At 40.6% G+C, this 18098-nt stretch overlaps 1 protein-coding gene across 19 annotated transcripts in view; it reads left to right on the top strand.

The window, feature by feature from the left end:
- The window catches only part of mycbp2 (MYC binding protein 2), a 224287-nt gene that overhangs the window by 114232 nt on the left and 91957 nt on the right, over nucleotides 1–18098 (top strand). For all 19 annotated transcript variants that reach the window (XM_072476174.1, XM_072476181.1, XM_072476189.1 and 16 more), the window contains 12 exons: nucleotides 751–943; nucleotides 3499–3773; nucleotides 5806–6027; nucleotides 6813–7004; nucleotides 7735–7941; nucleotides 8060–8191; nucleotides 8395–8573; nucleotides 12928–13070; nucleotides 13804–13904; nucleotides 14003–14221; nucleotides 15256–15478; nucleotides 16599–16717. In XM_072476174.1, the coding sequence (XP_072332275.1) occupies nucleotides 751–943; nucleotides 3499–3773; nucleotides 5806–6027; nucleotides 6813–7004; nucleotides 7735–7941; nucleotides 8060–8191; nucleotides 8395–8573; nucleotides 12928–13070; nucleotides 13804–13904; nucleotides 14003–14221; nucleotides 15256–15478; nucleotides 16599–16717 (2205 nt within the window). The remainder of the gene's footprint in view (nucleotides 1–750; nucleotides 944–3498; nucleotides 3774–5805; nucleotides 6028–6812; nucleotides 7005–7734; nucleotides 7942–8059; nucleotides 8192–8394; nucleotides 8574–12927; nucleotides 13071–13803; nucleotides 13905–14002; nucleotides 14222–15255; nucleotides 15479–16598; nucleotides 16718–18098) is intronic.

The raw sequence follows: 18098 nt of genomic DNA, 5'->3' as shown, positions 1-18098 counted from the left end.
CCTTTAAAAACAAGGTCACATTGCATTCATTCAACCTGCAAATAATCATTGAGGCCAGATAGCGAAGATCTGGTCCCGCACAACCCCTCGTCGTGTGATGGACTCAGTTTGACTTGCTTGGCATGTCAAAAGGGGAGTTTTCAAGCCTCTTTCTTTTCTGCATTTGGCAACAATCTTATCCCCTCCCCCCAACACAACCTACCCCATTGCTGGATATCATGGATCCACCCTGTCACTGTATCTGCAGAACTCTCTAAGAGTATATTTTAATGTTTATTTGGGTTATTGGGTTACGGGGATAGGGTGGAAGTGAGGGCTTAAGTGGGTCGGTGTAGACTCGATGGGCCGAATGGCCTCCTTCTGCACTGCATGTTCTATGTATTTGTATTTGGGAGGAAAATGGGGAGTGCAATTGTGATACAGATATACTGTGATGAGGCATGTTTTGAAATAAAATTAACAATGTGAGTTTGTCCTACAAAATCTCAGTCCTTCAGAGGTTTGAAATCTGTTGTAACAAAATTCCTGTAAGATTGTTAGCTAAAGGAAGGTTTGTTGGAAAATACTCCAATTTCCATTTCAATTGTATGTTTAATTGGGTATTCTCTTGCAAATTCTGGCCACAGAATAGTGACGTGTATTAAAAATTAATTCTAAAAAGAAAAATTGTGCACATGCAGAACCAGGTTTGTGTAAAAATCTGCTTGCAATCCGTAACCATTTTATTAAATCTATTAATTCTAAATATAGGAGTGTTTTGAATCATTGCTGAGCATTCTACAATGGAGTTGGACAACCCTGGTATTGGGAGTGGAGGAGCTGCATGGCTTAAAAGGTTTTCAATATACAGCCACTCTGCTGGACTTGGAACGACTAAAATTTGTTGGTACTTGTTGCCTGCGTCTGCTGCGTGTCTACATCTGTGAGATATACCCCATGTCAGGTACTGTTGGCCCCAAAAAGTAATTAACACACAATTTGTGACTTTCTAATAAAATATCAATTGTGTTACTAAAAGGCTAGGCAGCTACGCCATAATGCAGAGCGAGGACAACAGCACGGGTTCAATTCCTGTACCAGCTGATGTTATTCATTGAAGGTTCACCTTCTCAACCGTGCCCATTGCCCGAAGTGTGGTGATCCTCCGGTTAAATCACCACCAGTCAGCTCTCCCCCTGAAAGCGGAAAGCAGCCTCTGGTCATCTGTGATCTCAGAATTGTGCAATGGAGGCCGTGTGTCTGATCATCCTGAGTTTCAGAGAGTGCATTTCATTCAGTCCATTTGAGAATCATATTTATGTGTAGCAATTGACTATGCTTAAAGAAAAAGTAATACACAGCTTAATAAGTCTGATAAGTGATAGGACAGCAAGATTGCAGCCCAGGCTAGAGGCCAATAGCTACGAGGAGAGATTGGATAGGTTGGGATTATTTTCCTTGTAACAAAGAGGGCTTGAAGGGTGACTTAATTGCGGTGCACAAAATTATGAGGGGGAACTGATAGAGTGGACAGGATAAAATTATTTCCCTTGGTGGAGAATTCTAGAACCAGGGGACATAGATTGAAGACAAGTGGCAGAAGATGTAATGGGCACGTGAGGAAGATCTTTTTTACGCAGAGGGTCGTGGGAGTCTGGAATTCGCTGCCCGAGTTGGTGGTGGAGGCAGAGACCCTAAACTCTTTTATAAGTACCTGCATCTGCACCTTAAGTGCTGTGAACTACAGAGCTATGGACCGGGTGCAGGAAAGTGGGATTAGAATGGGCATCTGGGTATCCTCGCCTGGCATGGCAAGGGGGCTGAATGGCCTTCTTCTGTGCTGTAACTTTTCTATGGACTCAACCAATTAAAAATGTCTTAAAAATTATTCTAGGATCAAACTTGGTCCAAGATCTGATCGGTTAAAGTGGTATTCTGACAGGCTCAATGCAGCAATATGTTGGGTAGGTATATTTTTTGAAATAATGCCTACCTCATATTTTTGGTAACCCATGCCATTGAGCTGAAATGTTTTGGCTGGGAATTTCTACTTCTACATTTGACATGCCAAACATTTCTTCACTTTAAAGAGAATGAGTGAAAGGCCACTATCTGGTCTTCACTCCTTTACGGTTTGTGCACTATATATTCTTTTTTTTAAATGGCACTTTAATCTTCAGTTTGAACATTTATTTCTTCAGTTTTATGCATTTCTTTTGCTACTATCTCCTTTCACTTTTCTCCCAATTTTGTGTAGTGACTGCCGTTGTTAACTTTTGGTTGGCTCTTAAATGTTGCTCGTTGTGTCTTTACTTAATTTGCTCTGTTTCTATAACCTTTGCTCTAGAGTCGCCAGGTGTCTTTATGATACCGCCACGAGGTTCAAGTTCAAGTGCTGATCAATAACTCAATACACCAGTTAGTACGTTTCAAATCAAAACACATTTATTATACACAGTCAATCACTATTCATGCATAAAACTCTACTTACTAGACTATCTCTAACACTAAAGGGCCTATACTTAGCTTTGGAACTGGCCCACCAGGTCAGGGGAACAAATGGCCTTTTGTTCGATTCTGAATCTGCAGGATTCAAAGCTGGTATGGACTGGTAGCTAGGAGCACCTATCTCGTAGCGAACGTTGACTGGAGACATATTTGGTTGGTGCAGCTACTAGGCAGGTCACTGTCAAGGGTTGTTTCGAGCTGCTGAGAGACCCTGCCAAGAAGGACGAATTGAACTTGGGGACTCTATTTTATAGGCCCCAGGGGCTTCGAGCCATTCGGGACGGACCCCGTACCTGGTTCCAAGTGATTGGACTAAGTTCTGATTACTTGGATCGATTTCTCCGATACTGGAGCTGTTCCCTGATCGCTGGGCGGTTCCTAAGTGTCTGTTGACCTGCCTTTGTCTTGGCTCCTGCTGGCGCCGAGGAGTCTGGCTTGGCCTTGTTTACCTTAACTGTTTCCAATTGTTCTCGGGGATCGCTCATTAATATGTAGATGGTTGTTAGTTTCAGTGCTGTCTGGGTTCCTGCAAGTTCTGATACACAGGAAACTTTGCACCCGCTGTTTTTCCTACGTTTGACTAAATTTCCCTGCATTCTTTGCGGATCTCCATTTTAAAGTCGGGAAGTGTCCAACCCAGGTGGCTACACTGCTTTACTTAAGTCAAATTGCTTTCTGTTGCCATTTACCGCGGGACAGTACCTGCACTCAACAGTTAACTGAACAATTGGTGGCGTTAGCGTAAGAGCGAACAACATTAGTAACTGGCTGTTCCTTGAACAAAACTGTGGCTCTGATGCTTTGTTTTATTTGTAATGAATTGTAAATAATGGGTTGACCAGGTTTGCTTCGAGTGTTTTAAAAAAAGATCACTACTGTTTCAGATCACGGATGCATAATTCCAAGTATGCATTCGCCGTTCTCCAGTTCAACCAAAATGGACCGTGCCAATTTTGATTCGATGGCAAGTGAAACAGAATATGCTGATTTGCTTCTTATTTTCAATTGCAGCTGGTGCTAAAGCAGTGGTGGAGGAAACCAGCAAGCTGGCGGAATGTGTGGGAAAGACCCGATCTCTCCTGAGAAAGATTTTATCAGAAGGAATTGATCATTGTATGCTGAGGCTTGACAATGACCCTCACGGCTACCATTCACAACCTAAGACTCTGTTAGAAGCAGTTCTTCAAGAATGCCACAACACATTTACAGCCTGCTTTCATTCTTTTTATCCTACCCCTGGATTGCAGTGGGCTTGTCTTTGTGACCTTCTTAATTGCCTAGACCAAGTAAGTTGGAGAGAAGATTGATTATTATGCTGATGTTTTAATACAAGTTTAATTTTTCTGACTTTTATTCTCTCTGAATTTAATTAAAATAACAGGTTTATTTTTACTGGAATAAAATCTGATGATTTTCTGTTGTGTCGGACGCTAAATTTGATCAGTTTCCCTTGTAATGGAGACCGATTGACTTTCATTGTATTTTTGTATATGTGTCTGTTCAGAAGTTTGAATTTTGATTTTAAATCTTTCTGTCACTAATGTTTTCCATTGAAGTACAGTAAATTTACGAATGTAGCAGTGACAGAAAACTCTCGGAATTTAATCCTTATCTCTGAATGCACTAAACTAAATGGTGTGAGACAGCCAGTTATAGGGAGCCTTGTATTGTTTGTGCTTGACACCATGCGAAGTATAACAAGAGCCAACAGATTTGGGGGAGGGGAAAACTGCCTGACCTCCTGGGCATTCTATAAGTCTTGTTATTGAGGCTTCAGTGTTATGAGAAAGTGGGTGCACCCACTTGTACTTGGCTAACAAAGCAAAGTATTTGTTATAGAATAGAGCACTATAGTTCAAGGGAGTGTGCAATTTGCAGCCCTCGGTTTAGTTTTTGTGTTACCAGCTGTACTTCAAGCTGGACAAGAAGTGTCTCAAATTAGTTGTGTGGTATAAATGGAAACCGAAGGATGAAGTGGGAATCTGTTGGTACTTTCTTCACCCGTTTTTGTAAACACGGTAACTTGAGTTGAGTGCAACCATATCCTTTCCTTCCCTAAGTCTTAGGGCGGTACACTTAAAAGTTTACGTTGGGCACATTTCATTGCCAGACATGACTGGATCATATCCAGCACTACCAGGCCCTGTTCTCCTGTGCCACAGCTCACTATCCCTGGCTCATCCTGAAGTGAAAGATCATCTTTGGCATTTTTCCCCCAATACCAGCCATCTCCATTTAACCCATTTGTCCTGCTCTCTCCACCTTGATCTACATGTGAAGAACCCCTGAACTTCATTATTGCCACCATTCTGCTGCATCACCACCCATCCCTTGCTCACTGAGCCTTACTTTCCCCAAGTTTATTGAATTAACCTGCATCTTCCTAGTTTCTCTATCTTTAGCTTCTGTTGCTTCACTGCGCCAGGGTCCCAGGTTCAATTTCTGACTTTGGTCACTGTCTGTGCAGAGTCTGCACGTTCTCTCCGTGGCTGCGGTAGGGTTTCCTCCGGGTGCTTCGGTTTCCTCCCACAAGTCCCGAAAGACATGCTGTAAGGTAATTTGGACACTTTGAATTCTCCTTCAGTGTACCCGAACGGGCGCCGGAGTGTGGTGACTAGGGACTTTACACAGTAACTTCATTGCAGTGTTAATGCAAGCCTACTTGGGGCAATAGTAAAGATTACTATTATTATTATTTTCCCTCATGCCATTTCCATGCCCGTTCATGAGACCCAGATCCTGCTTTCTCAATTCTTTGTCCATTAAACAGCTGACCAGCCAATTTTACTGCCTGGATCTCATTCTACCTGATTTTTTAAACAGTCTCCTGTTCTCGCATACTGTATCCATCCCTTTCAGAACTACCGTCTTCAGCTTCTTTCTCAAAATTCTCCCTTGAACCCGTTGTCCTGGCAAAATACAGCCCATATACAATCTTCTTTCTCACTCATGTCCTTTAATATGTTTTGCCTCCCAACTGCCTGTCCATTTTTCCCGCAGCTTCATATTTGAACTTTTTCAGTCCGGTTTTCACACTGTCAGGGCACTGATTTGCCCTCATAAAGTTACAAGTGACACTCGCTGTGACCGTAGTGCACTCTTCGTCCTTTTACCTTTCTGCTGTCAACTACGCAATCCTCCTTCCTTGTCTCTCCTCATTTACCCAGTTGAGTGGGACTGTCCCCAGATTAGAGGACAGGTAGATCTTGAAAATTGATCTTAAAATACACACCTGCAGCCTTGTCTTCAGCAGACTGGGAAATTTCCTGCAGTTTTAAGAATTGCATGTTTGTCAATTAATCTCCGTTTTCTTATTAGGACATACAGGAAGCGAACTTCAAGATGTCAAGTAGTCGGTTACTTGCAGCAGTCATGTCTGCACTGTGCCACTCTTCAGTCAAGCTGACAACAATCCTTCCCATTGCCTATGATGGTGAGGTGCTGCTTCGGTCCTTGGTGAAGCAGAGTAGCACAGAGAATGAATCGGCTATGGTTCATAGATTTGCCCTGTTAGTGGCTCATATGGAGAAGCTCAGCCAGGTGAGAACAAGCAAGCAAGCTTTTCTCGCTTGTATTTCAGAGTTTCCCGTTGGTTGAAGTTTGCACTAGCCAGTTGAGCAGTATATGTTGATGCATAAATAAGTCTCCCTCCATTGACACCAACAAAAGTGTCAGTACAAAATTGTGGTGGATCATACTTTCTCCTTAATACTGTTGCAAAATTACTGACATTGGTTGTCCATATTGATGAATAATGTGAAATTGAAAAACTTAGTTTACTGCCTCACCACTTGTGAAACAACTCCAGAAGTTGCCCAACAAGGATCTGAGTTTGAAACAGGAATCAGATTCACAGAAACCCAATCAAAGATTTTCCAAAGATCTACCTCTTTTACAGTTCTGAAAAAAGTATAGTTTGCTGTACGACTGAAATTTTAAAAGGTCAATGTACTTATTAAAATACCACATAGTTCACATGGAATACTGAAACTTGATAAAAGCAAATTACTGCGGAAGCTGGTATCTGAAACCAAAGACAAAGTGCTGGAAAATCTCAGCAGGTCTGGCAGCATCTGTAAAGAGAGAAAAGAGCTAACGTTCTGAGTCAGAGGACCCTTTGTCAAAGTTTGTCTAAGTTTGACAAAGGTTCATCTGGACTCGAAACGTTAGCTCTTTTCTCTCCCTACAAATGCTGCCAGACCTGCTGAGATTTTCCAACATTTTCTCTGGATACTGAAACTTGGAAGTGTTTTGTTGAAAGGAGCTTGAACAAATAGTAAAAATTAATTGGATATGGAATAAAATCATGATTTATTTCCCCCTAGATTGAAGAAAATATTACAAGTATGACTAGTTTTCGAGAAGTGCTGGAGAAAATGTTGGTCATTGTAGTGCTTCCAGTTCGAAAGACTCTCAGAAGAGAGGTAGAACTCTTCTCTCCTCTTCTAGTGTCCAATACCTGTGGTCTCCTTGCCAGTATAGTGAGTGAACTCACTGCGTCAGCACTGGGATCTGAGGTAAGGGTCCAGACCTGCGCTGACCTATTCAGAACATGCCTTTTTGATTTGCTGATCTATATTTAAAATGTATTGTTCAGCTTGTAAATTCTGTGTACTTGTGCCTGAAAATATTTTTTTCAGTAACCTGTTAACTCTGTTGTGTACTCAGTGCCACCCGTGACTCAATTGGTAGCATTGTTGCTAAATCAGAAGGTTATTAGTTCAAGTTCCCCTCCGGATGTAGCATTAAACCAAGTCAACATCTGCCTGCACCAACGTCCGTATAAAGATGCCTTATGAAATAGCCACTGTCATTGGATACATTACAGGCCATGCTGTAATTATAAAGACAAATTTTAAAAATGAATGAAATGTTACAATATATATTTGAAGGGAAGAAATGACTGGTCCTACACTGCACCCACATTGCTGAAGATGCAATTCAGAGATGGCAGGCAGACAATGGGCCAAAAAGTGAGGATGAATATTGTCCAGCACGTCAGGACCCGATTAATCTTCCAAGTTCCTGTAATGCATCGGTTTATCCTCCAGCTCTTGTAATATTAAGAATAAAAAACAAATTCATCAAAGAGGAAAGTGACACTGATGCAAAGCTATTTTAGGATGAGCAATGTTTAATATTCCATGGCCTGCTTTTGTGTTGTAAATACTACAAACACAATGTAGACTAGCGAAACCTGAATTTGGTTAAAGTTTAGCTGTTTGAGCACCTTCTTTGCTTTCACAGGTTGATGGATTGAGTTCCCTCCATTCTGTCAAAGCCACACCAAACCGATTTGCCAAAACCAGTCAAGGACGAAGTTGGAACACCGGTAATGGGTCGCCAGATGCAATTTGCTTCTCCGTAGACAAACCTGGGGTTGTTGTGGTCGGGTACCATGTATACGGAGGAGGTGGCATTCATGAATATGAGCTGGAAGTGTTGGTGGATGACGTAGGTTTATTACTTCTATTTTAAACTTGTAATAATGAATTGATGACGTTTCTGAGTAAATGTTATTCTGAGGAATTCAACAACCCTTTGATTATATAATCACATATTGTTTTGATAGAGTGAGCACACTGGTGATTCAGCACATTCTCACAGGTGGACTTCCTTAGAACTAGTGAAAGGGACTTATAGCACCGATGACTCCTCCAATGACACAGCAGAAATAAGACTGGATAAAGCTGTCCCTCTAAAGGTAGGAAGCAATTTATGTGCAATTAATCCTTGCTCTGAAAAGTTTAAATAACACATCTGGGCTATGTAGCATATAGATTCAATGGGCTAGCACTTATGTCATAGAAGCAAATACAGATGTAAACTACTGAGAAATTATTTTGTTATAAATTTCCTAGCTTTTGGGTTTCTGTGTAATGCCTACTGAATTTATTGCAATTCCAGGAAAATGTAAAATATGCAGTACGTCTGAGGAACTATGGAAGTCGCACTGCAAATGGAGATGGAGGGATAACTACGATTCAATGTCCAGATGGTGTAACCTTCACTTTTAGTACTTGTAGCCTCAGCAGTAATGGAACTAATCAAACTCGAGGTCAGATCCCGCAGGTACTTTATTATAGGTAAGAATATGCACTTCCATTTTTAATTAAGCTTTCCTAGTCAAGTGATGTAATAATTCAGTGCCTTTATGTTTATGAAAAATGTATTAAAGATATTCCATCTACCAAGAAATACCTGTAGCTGTTGCATATATTATAGAGTAATATTATCGTCCCAGTGCATTTTAACATACATCAAATCATGAAAAAACCTATTCAAGAATGAGTAAAAGATGCAGTAATTTGTGCTATATGATTCACCTTGCTGATATTTTAAGTCGCCTTTTTATGGCACAAAAAAGGAGCTGGATGAGAAACATTTTGTCTTGTCTTATGAAATAAACCAAGCTAGAATGTTAGTCAACGTTATGATTGAAACTCTTGTCTTTGTGACTAAAAAGCTTATCCTTTCAGTGCCCCAGTGTGTCTCTTTAATACCTAAATAAAAGCTTCTGCTGAACAGTTTATAGCACGAGGAAGGTATTTCTTCACTTAGGAGCCTGGTTACAATTGTTATGGGAGAGGCATCTTCAGAACCCCAAAATGTATCATGGAGTTCAACCAACCTCCCCCTTTAATGCTATTGTTGCTTTTCCGAGCACACGGCTTGTTCTCCAGGTGTGGGATTACAATTATGGACACATGGGGTTTTAAACACAAAACAATGTTTATTCTATGAACTCAACTTAACCCTTTTAAATAAACATTGGATCTCTTAACACCCCTTACTTCAAAGATAACCCTGAAAATATTACAGCACTAAATAATCCTTCAGTTATTCCTTTCAACATCCAAGAGACTTAACACCTTTAAACAGAAACACATCAGGCATTACTTTTATGAGTTTAAATCACCCAAATGATCCAGAGATAGTCTTTCATGGCAGAGATCACAGCAGATCCAGCTCACTGCAAACACAGACACCCCCAGCTCTTTTCAAACTGAAACTAAAAAACTGCAAAATGGCTGATCTAAAGCCCAGCTCCACCCACACTCTGACATCACTGCATTTCTTAAAGGTACATTGCGTAACCATCCATTTCTTAAAGGCACTCTCACATGACACAATCCATTTACAGAGAATAAATTTTGCCAGTTATCACTGAACCAGGAACAATGTGCTCATGAGCCCATCCTAATAGAGCACTGTTGTCCACCAATCTCAATTTGCAGAAAACCTTTCTGAATAGCAGTTAGAGAAGAAACCATCAGTCTTGGTTGACTGGATCCAGACCAGGCAGTAAATGTAAATGACCAGTGTGCCAATGCTGCACCACCTATTCCCTCTAGCTAAGTATAATGCTTTAATTGCAAAGTCATTAAATCATCCTAATTAAAATGAAGGAGATGGAAATACAGAGTGGGCTAATTAGTATCCATAAAGAGGAAAGGTTTGTGGCATTTCAGATGTCTACACTTTGTCAGACTGAAGGCCAAGAGTGAGCTATTTTAGTAAGATTGGAAAAAAAGAATGTGGGACAAGAGAACTAACAGACACTAATCAGAGTGAGTTACTGTCCAAATGATTTACATTCTGCTGAACAGAGGATCGCTGCAAAAAAATTATTAGTAAGATACTGCAGATGAGTAGGAAGGACAAAAGAGTCTGAAAGTATTGGAGGGGAGAATAAAAGGATGCTAGAGAGGTTTTTGTAAAAACATGAGAAATAAAGGGGAATATCTGCAAATGCAGAGGATCTGATATTAAATTAGAAAATGCATGCCTAATGTTGCAAATCTGTCACCTATAGATTAAGGAAAAGTAGTGGGTTCTCACCAAATACCCAGACCTCTGCAATGCTGAGTCCTGACGAAGAATTCTTGAATCAAATGTTAATCTGACCTCTCTCCCTTCCCACATCACAGAACCCTGCTATGAAAAAAAATGGAGGGTAAAATTAGAATCTGAAGTTACTAATGGCAATATCCAGACTAGGGGCCTGCTTAATTTCCAGCAGAAAATTGAAATACTTTTCCTGAAGCTTGAATTGAGTTTTATGGGAAATCAAAGAGAAACGTCAAAATGGGGATAGGAGATGAAATAAGACAATGAGACAGGGCAAGATAATGTCAAGACAGAACAAAAAGAAAATTCCTCCGTATTTTTTATAATGTGACTCGTGGACCTCGTCAGCATCCTTTCACTACTATTTGCATCTTTATTTGCCCTTTATATCTAAAGCTGGTCCTTTTATATTTGTCTGTTTACTAATGAGGAATGTGTTTCGCATTTACACTTCCTTTTGTATGTATTGGTTCTTCCCCCAGTTCCCACCATAAGACCTTAGGACATCGAAGCAGAATTAGGCCATTTGGCCCATCGAGTCTACTCCGCCATTCAATCGTGGCTGATCGTTTCTCATCCCCATTCTCCTGTCTTCTCCCCGTGACCCCTGATCCCCTTAATAATCACCAACCCCACCTTATGTTTTCTCACTGTAATGAAGCAACTGTTCTGAACCCAGTGGTGGTGATTTTACACTATCTAAATCACAAAGTAACACTGACAAAGTACTGAAAGGTGTCAACTTTTATCCTTTATCTGCACTTAGTTAGCTGACTAGGTAGTGATAAGGATACAGTTCATCTATCAGTAGGTAAAATGAATAATTACCACATTTGTCCTGGTTTCTATCCAGTGCTGGTAAAAGTGGCTTGTGTCTGAATGCTGGATAAGGTTGAGAAGTTTCAAATTCCTCCCACTAAAAACTTTGCGTATTTGAATATTTAGCATAAAATCTGCACAGTAGTTTACATGTTATGACAGTGGTCATAATCGCTGGAAGGAGTGGAGAGTTGTGGTTGAAGAGGATGAATCCTTTTGTTCAGTTGTTTCCTGAAGAAGTTGACACTTGGATTTGCATATGGTTCCATAAATACAAGGCAGTATTGCTCCAGTGCCCATCATTTGTGAGCGCTTATCATGTGTTGACAGGCTATTTATCCATGGAAACCTGATATCCAAACCCTACCACAGGAATTAGGAGAAGAGTTATGAGGTAACTAAAGACCTAGAAATATTGTCAAAGTGGATTAGATGGAGTAAGAGCGCTTTAGGTAAAGAATTACAGGGAGCATTAAGTTGAAGGTTCCCTGAATGGCACTGCCTGAGGGTGTGCTGGAGGCAGGTTCGATTGAAGCATCCAGAAGGAAATTAGACTGTCGGCTGAAAAGGAAGAATGCGCAGTGTTATGGGGAGAAGGTGGGAGAATGGCAATAAGTGAATTGCTCATTTGGAGAGCCAATGTTGGCACGATGGGCTAAATGGCCTCTTTATGCACCATGGCAATTCTGTGATTCAATGGTGGAATGGAGGGAGGATGTATGAACACAAAAGCTGATTGGGAAAGATGGGATGAAGAAAACTGCAGCGGGAAAGGTGGAGTGAGACCATGGTGTGATTAGTCGGTGAGAATTTCTATCTTAATGCCTTGGGCGAAGGATGGGTACTGGATGACAACTGAGTACAGTTTATGATCCAGATGGTAAAGTTCCTGATGAGTGACATTTTTATTCGGTGCTGCTAGGGAGTTTGTCTGGATGTTTAGATAAATAGAACATTGAGGTGACAAAGGGATGGTTGAAAGTTTCAGGAGTGATGGGCTGAGGTATGGGTGGAAGGGGGCAATATCTGAGATGGAAATGGGCACTTCTTTTTTAGTAGGGTCCAAAGTTTAGCTAAGGATTGAACAAGGCAACAGCAAGGGTGTTGGGCTGGAGAAAGCAGCTAGGGGAATAGAGGCCGGTTTGAAATTCATGGTGCTTTGATCTTCCTGTTAGATGGTGAAAGTTCTGGCTGATTTTTCAGAAAGGCAGTGGAACAGTAAAACAATGGTGAAGACCTCTTTAATTGATATCCGTAGGCATGCATTTACAGTTTGAGTGGCTGATTAGCAATTAGGAGCAGGAATGCGAGCAGATGTTTCCCTAACCCAGCAGCACCATCACAAATTTTAAGATAGTGCCATAGGACTCAGATCAGCTATGCCACTGGGAATAAGACCTGAGACCTCAAAGCCTAGATTGATCTCTGATCAATTCATTTTGGAGCCCAATCATGCTTGCTGTGATAATGTTGAGAAAATAATTTTTCCTAAAACTTTATTTACATCCTTTGAACAATCAGTCACATTTTGTCTGGTAAACTCTGGTTTTAAATCAGCTGTAATCACGTGATACATTTTAAAATAAAGCATACAGGAATTTCCTTGGCTATACTAAATGCAGTAAGTCCTCTTTACTTCAGTGCATTGACTGGTTGTCTTCTGGTTTGTAGAGAAGGGTTCATGTTAAATAGATTTGGTAATTACAAGGTGCAGAGAATCAAATCCAATGAAGTATTTCACACCAGTAACGTGCATCCATTTACTTTTAGAAGTGAGTTTGATGGAGATCTACAATCTCAGCTGCTTAGCAAAGCCAACGAGGAAGATAAAAATTGCAGCCGAGCCCTTTCTGTTGTTTCTGCAGTTGTTCGTGCGGCTAAGGATTTGTTGCACAGAGCCCTGGCTGTAGATGGTGCGTATGCAGTTTTTAAAATCAGTAACTTGAAAAGTTTGCCATTGGTTTCTAAGGTGAAAATATGTGACCTGAGCATGGTAGGTGAATTGTTCTGAGGAAAATGAGTTTGGCAGCTGCTTGATTGCTCTTTGTTAAAGAGTTGTCGCCAATCTTGTTGAGCTTAATTTCATCGAGTGCATAGCAAAATTATACACTTTTATCATTGTCTCGGGATGAGAAGACATTTCAGCCAGTTATTTTATTTTGGTGCTGTTGAGAGTGCCAACACAGTTTGGGGGAAAATCCAATGTTCTAAAAAATGATAATGCTCTATTCCCTAAAATTGCCAGGACAGATTCAAAAGTGAGATGTTGTCTCTCTTGACGAGACGAAAATAAACTCTGTGACTTGGGATATCTGTGAACATGCATGCCCCCGTAATTGTATACTCTTAAGCTGCACAACAGTTCTGAATAGTTTTTAACAGTGCTTTGGCAAAGAGATTAGCAAACCTCACCTTTAATGGCAAACTTACTTTTGATTTGGATGTGGCTTAGCAGTAGAAATAGTAACCATGGCCATTATATGCGCCACTTATCAGGAAACTGAGCTAGGCTGCGGAGAAACCAGAAAGCTGCCAAGTTCATAAATGGCTTTTTACATAATGCTATTTACTTGTGTTAAAATCAGCAAATTGTTAGGTTTTACTCACAAACTGAGACTGGATAAAGTGATTTATATTTTTATCTAGCTGAGGATATTCCAGAACTACTCAGCTCTTCCAGTCTATTATCCATGCTGCTTCCGCTTATTTTGGCTTACATTGCACCAGTGGCTGCGAACGTCCCAAAAGTAAGTAATGATTTTTTAATAGCATAATCAATAATTATGTGCTTATTTTCATTCTCTGAATTATCTGAGTTTTGCTGCATGTCTTTTTTTTTGAATAGGCTGCAGTTGAAGTTTTTGGTCTCGTTCAAGAGCTCCTGCCTCCAGTCGCAACATTAAACCAAAAGTATGCTCCGCCCGCCTTCAATCCTAATCAGTCCACAGACAGTGCAACAGGGAATCAGCCTGATCAAGGCCTTTCTGCTTGTACTACTTCTAGCCATTATGCGGTGGTGGAGAGCGATCATCCTTATAAACCAGCTTGTGTCAGCCAATTGAAGGTATGTGCGAAAGAAAACTTGCTGTACTGCAGATGTGTGATTTCAAAAGTAAAAACTAATCTTCTAAATAAAAACTCTCTGTCCAATGGGTGTGCATAATGTCAGATCTTTTGAGCCCACAGCAACAAATTTATCAACATCGATTAAACTTCTTTGTTCCTTGTATTGGTGATCCCCCATGATAAATATCTGGTCAGTGGATTGAGAATTTTTTAATCGATGTTTTTCAAAAATTGAGAATTATAAGAACAGACCTAACTGAATGATTTATTTTGGATGCTAAGAGAGTCTAAAATTAAGAGTCATAGTCTCAGGATAAGAGGTTGGACCATTTAGAGTGACGATGGGCAATTTCTTCACTAAGTGGGTTTGGAATTCTCTACCCCCAGAGCCCTCTAGATGTTCGAGCATCAAGTATATGCAACATTGCAATTGATCGACTTTGGGGCATCAGAGAAATCAAAGGACACGAGGATAGGTGGGGAAGTGGAATTATGGTGGAAGATCAGCAGTGATCTTATTTAATATGGACTGAGCTTGAAGGGTCACATGACCTCCTGCTCCTCACATTCTTAAGTGTCAAATGTAATAGTTGCTGACCTGATCAGGTTTTGGAAATGTAAAAATACAGCTCAAGTGCTTGGTACAGGATGTACGGTTAGACCTGAGAATTCGCTGAGCATGTCTTGGATTGACTGAAAGAATAAATGTAGCCTCTTGGGTCACATGATCATGAAAGGTTGACTAAAAGAGCAGATTGCCTGATATTATATAAGAATAGGCTTGATGTGCTAAATATCCCTTTTTCGTGATTTGCAGAGTATGATATTTGTACTGCCATTCATCTGACCTGTGAAAGTTGTGCTTAATTACAGTTAGAAGAAATGATAAGGATTGTTCAAATATATTTTAATTAAAATCCTTATGGAGGCAGTAATCCTAATCATTTGGGTTTGACTAAAATTCGTATCCCGAGATCCTTCAAATACCTGTCGTTTCAAAGATCAATATAATAGTGCTTGTTTCTTACCTAGGTAACTTTTCCAGATTGTGTCAGGTGGATGACTATTGAGTTTGACCCATCGTGTGGTACTGCCCAGCCAGAGGATGTGCTCCGTTTGCTGATTCCAAATAAAACTTCCCAAAGTTCTGGATTTGGGCCTAAAAATACAAGTCATGATGGTCTTAATTCATGGATAGAATTGAAAAAGTTTTCTGGTTCTACTGGATGGCCTACAACAGTCCTTGTATTGCCAGGTGTGGGAAGAAAATTCTGCATTTTTTTTAAACAGATGCGCGCTTTGTTTTACCTTTCATATGGGCCCTGCTGTAGTTCGTAAAATTCGAAGGGATGGGTAATAAAATTCCCACTGTAAGTCGCAGGAAAAAAAACAGTTGGGTGAATCATTGCCATGATAGATAGAGCCTCATAGGCCTTCTCATTAAAAGGAAAACAATACGTCAATAAACTTAGTTGCAATTTGACTGGTTCTCCAAGCCCGACACCAAAAGCAGAGGCTACTTTTGTGACCTTGGCTGGTCTGAAATATTATTAAATAACGCTTGACTGACATCTCAGTGGCCAACAATAAAAACTTCAATCCATAAGTCCAATCAGACTTTTTAAGAGCTTTTTCATTTGACATCTTTGAAAATCCCTTGTCAAAGCCTTGTCTCCACTGGATGCACCATGTTCTGATAAATAATGCAGCATTTGGGCCACCATGCATGGGTGGAATGAAAGAAAAATCACATATCTTAGAGATTAGGGTGAAAGTTGGAGAGTACAAAGCAATATTTTGTAAAACTAAAACTGGAATGAAGAATAATGGGGAAATGTTTTTTAAATGTGAACAAAGCAAGTGCTTCATATATAGCATGTTAACACCCACCCATACACTTTCCCAAATTCCTATGCTGTCAAATATTAACATTCAATACATCCTTTTACTTGGTTTATCACATTATTTTATAACTATAACAGTCATGATTACATTCCTTGTATCACCTTCATTGATCTCAGCAGTTGAGGTTAAACATCTTTCAAGAATTGGATATGAATGTAGTATTTTAATATTTGCCTTAATTAAGAGTTTTGAAATAACATTCCCTACATTATTTTACAAAAAATGAAAACATTCTCTTTTGAGAAATTGAATATTGAAAAGCCTTCTACTCCATCAAAACCAAATGTTACCTTCAGTGGAACTGTGGCCTAAGAATATAATTAAGGTGGTGGGTGTGTGGGGAAGAGAAGAGGATTACTGTTTTGTGGAAACTGTACTATTTAATTGAGTTTTAATACATGTAAGCAGTCATGGATTTTTACTTTGCAAAATTAGATTTTGAAATTTGGACTTGAATGTGATTTTTCTAGGGAACGATGTGATTTTCTCTTTGGAGACGGCATCAGACTATGTGAAAGATGAGAAGGCCTGTTTTTACGGTTTCAAGTGTGTTGCTGTGGGTTACGAATTCAGTCCTGGACCTGATGAGGTAATTTTTCAAAGTGTACCTGATGGAATATTGTCCAAGAGAATGTATTCTGTAATTGAGTTGGCCAAATCCTTAACATTTCATCTTATAGAAATCAAACTTTAATTATTTCATCCGTAAATGCTGCATTGAAATGAATGGAGAATACTAATCAAAGTAGGAAATGTTTTACAAAACCAAACCAGAATTTATTTGCTTAAATTGCAAAACATACCTTTTACTGAATATTCCTCCATTACCAGCACAAATAGACCAGTGAACTAGTGGAAGATTTTCCAATCTGTACTGCTACTTCCAAAAAAAAAAGACAGTTAATTGAGTGACCCAAATAACTTTAAAAGTGGCACGTTGTGATGCAGGAGGAGGAGGCCTCGATGGAGGTGCTGAAAGGTAAGTGGAAGGAGGAGTTGGGGGAGGAGATCAAAGAGGGGACGTGGGCAGATGCCCTAGGGAGGGTGAACTCTTCCTCTTCGTGCGCGAGGCTCAGCCTCACACAGTTTAAGGTGCTGCACAGGGCACACATGACCGGGACAAGGATGAGCCGGTTTTTTGGGGGTGAGGACAGGTGTGTTAGGTGCTCAGGGAGCCCAGCAAACCACACCCATATGTTCTGGGCATGCCCAACGCTGGAGGAGTTTTAGAAGGGCGTCGGGGGGGGGGGTCTATTTTATTTTTGTTTGTCTACACTGGGGGATCTGAGGGGGTGTATATATTTGCTATGTTTGCCATGTGTTAATTCGGGGTGTTAATTTATTATTTATGTATAGGGGGGAGGGGGACACAGGGGTTGTTTTATTTTGTTTTGTATTTAATAGGGAGCCCAGCAAACCACACCCATATGTTCTGGGCATGCTCAGCGCTGGAGGAATTTTGGAAGGGCGTAGCGAGGACGGTGTCGAGGGTGGTAGGATTCAGGGTCAAACCGGGCTGGGAGCTCGCAATATTTGGGGTTGCAGAGGAGCCGGGAGTGCAGGAGGCGAAAGAGACCGGTATTCTGGCCTTTGCGTCCCTGGTAGCCTGGCGAAGGATACTTCTTCAGTGGAAGGATGCGAGGCCCCCAAGCGTGGAATCCTGGATCAAAGATATGGCGGGGTTTATTAAATTGGAGAGGGTGAAATTTGCCCTAAGGGGATCAGTGCAAGGGTTTTTCAGGCGGTGGCAACCGTTCTTGGACTTCCTGGCAGAACGGCAGACAATGGTCAGCAGCAGGGGGACGGGGGGGGGTTCTATTTTATTTTTGTTTGTCTATACTGGGGGATCTGAGGGGTGTATATATTTGCTATGTTTGCTATGTGTTTCGGCGGGTGTTAATATATTATTTATGTATAGGGGGAGGGGGCACTGGGTTGTTATGTTTTAGAACATAGAACAATACAGCGCA

The sequence above is a fragment of the Scyliorhinus torazame genome, chromosome 15 (genome assembly GCF_047496885.1).
Source record: "Scyliorhinus torazame isolate Kashiwa2021f chromosome 15, sScyTor2.1, whole genome shotgun sequence".
NCBI lineage: Eukaryota > Metazoa > Chordata > Chondrichthyes > Carcharhiniformes > Scyliorhinidae > Scyliorhinus > Scyliorhinus torazame.
This window is presented reverse-complemented; position numbering and strand designations above follow the sequence as displayed.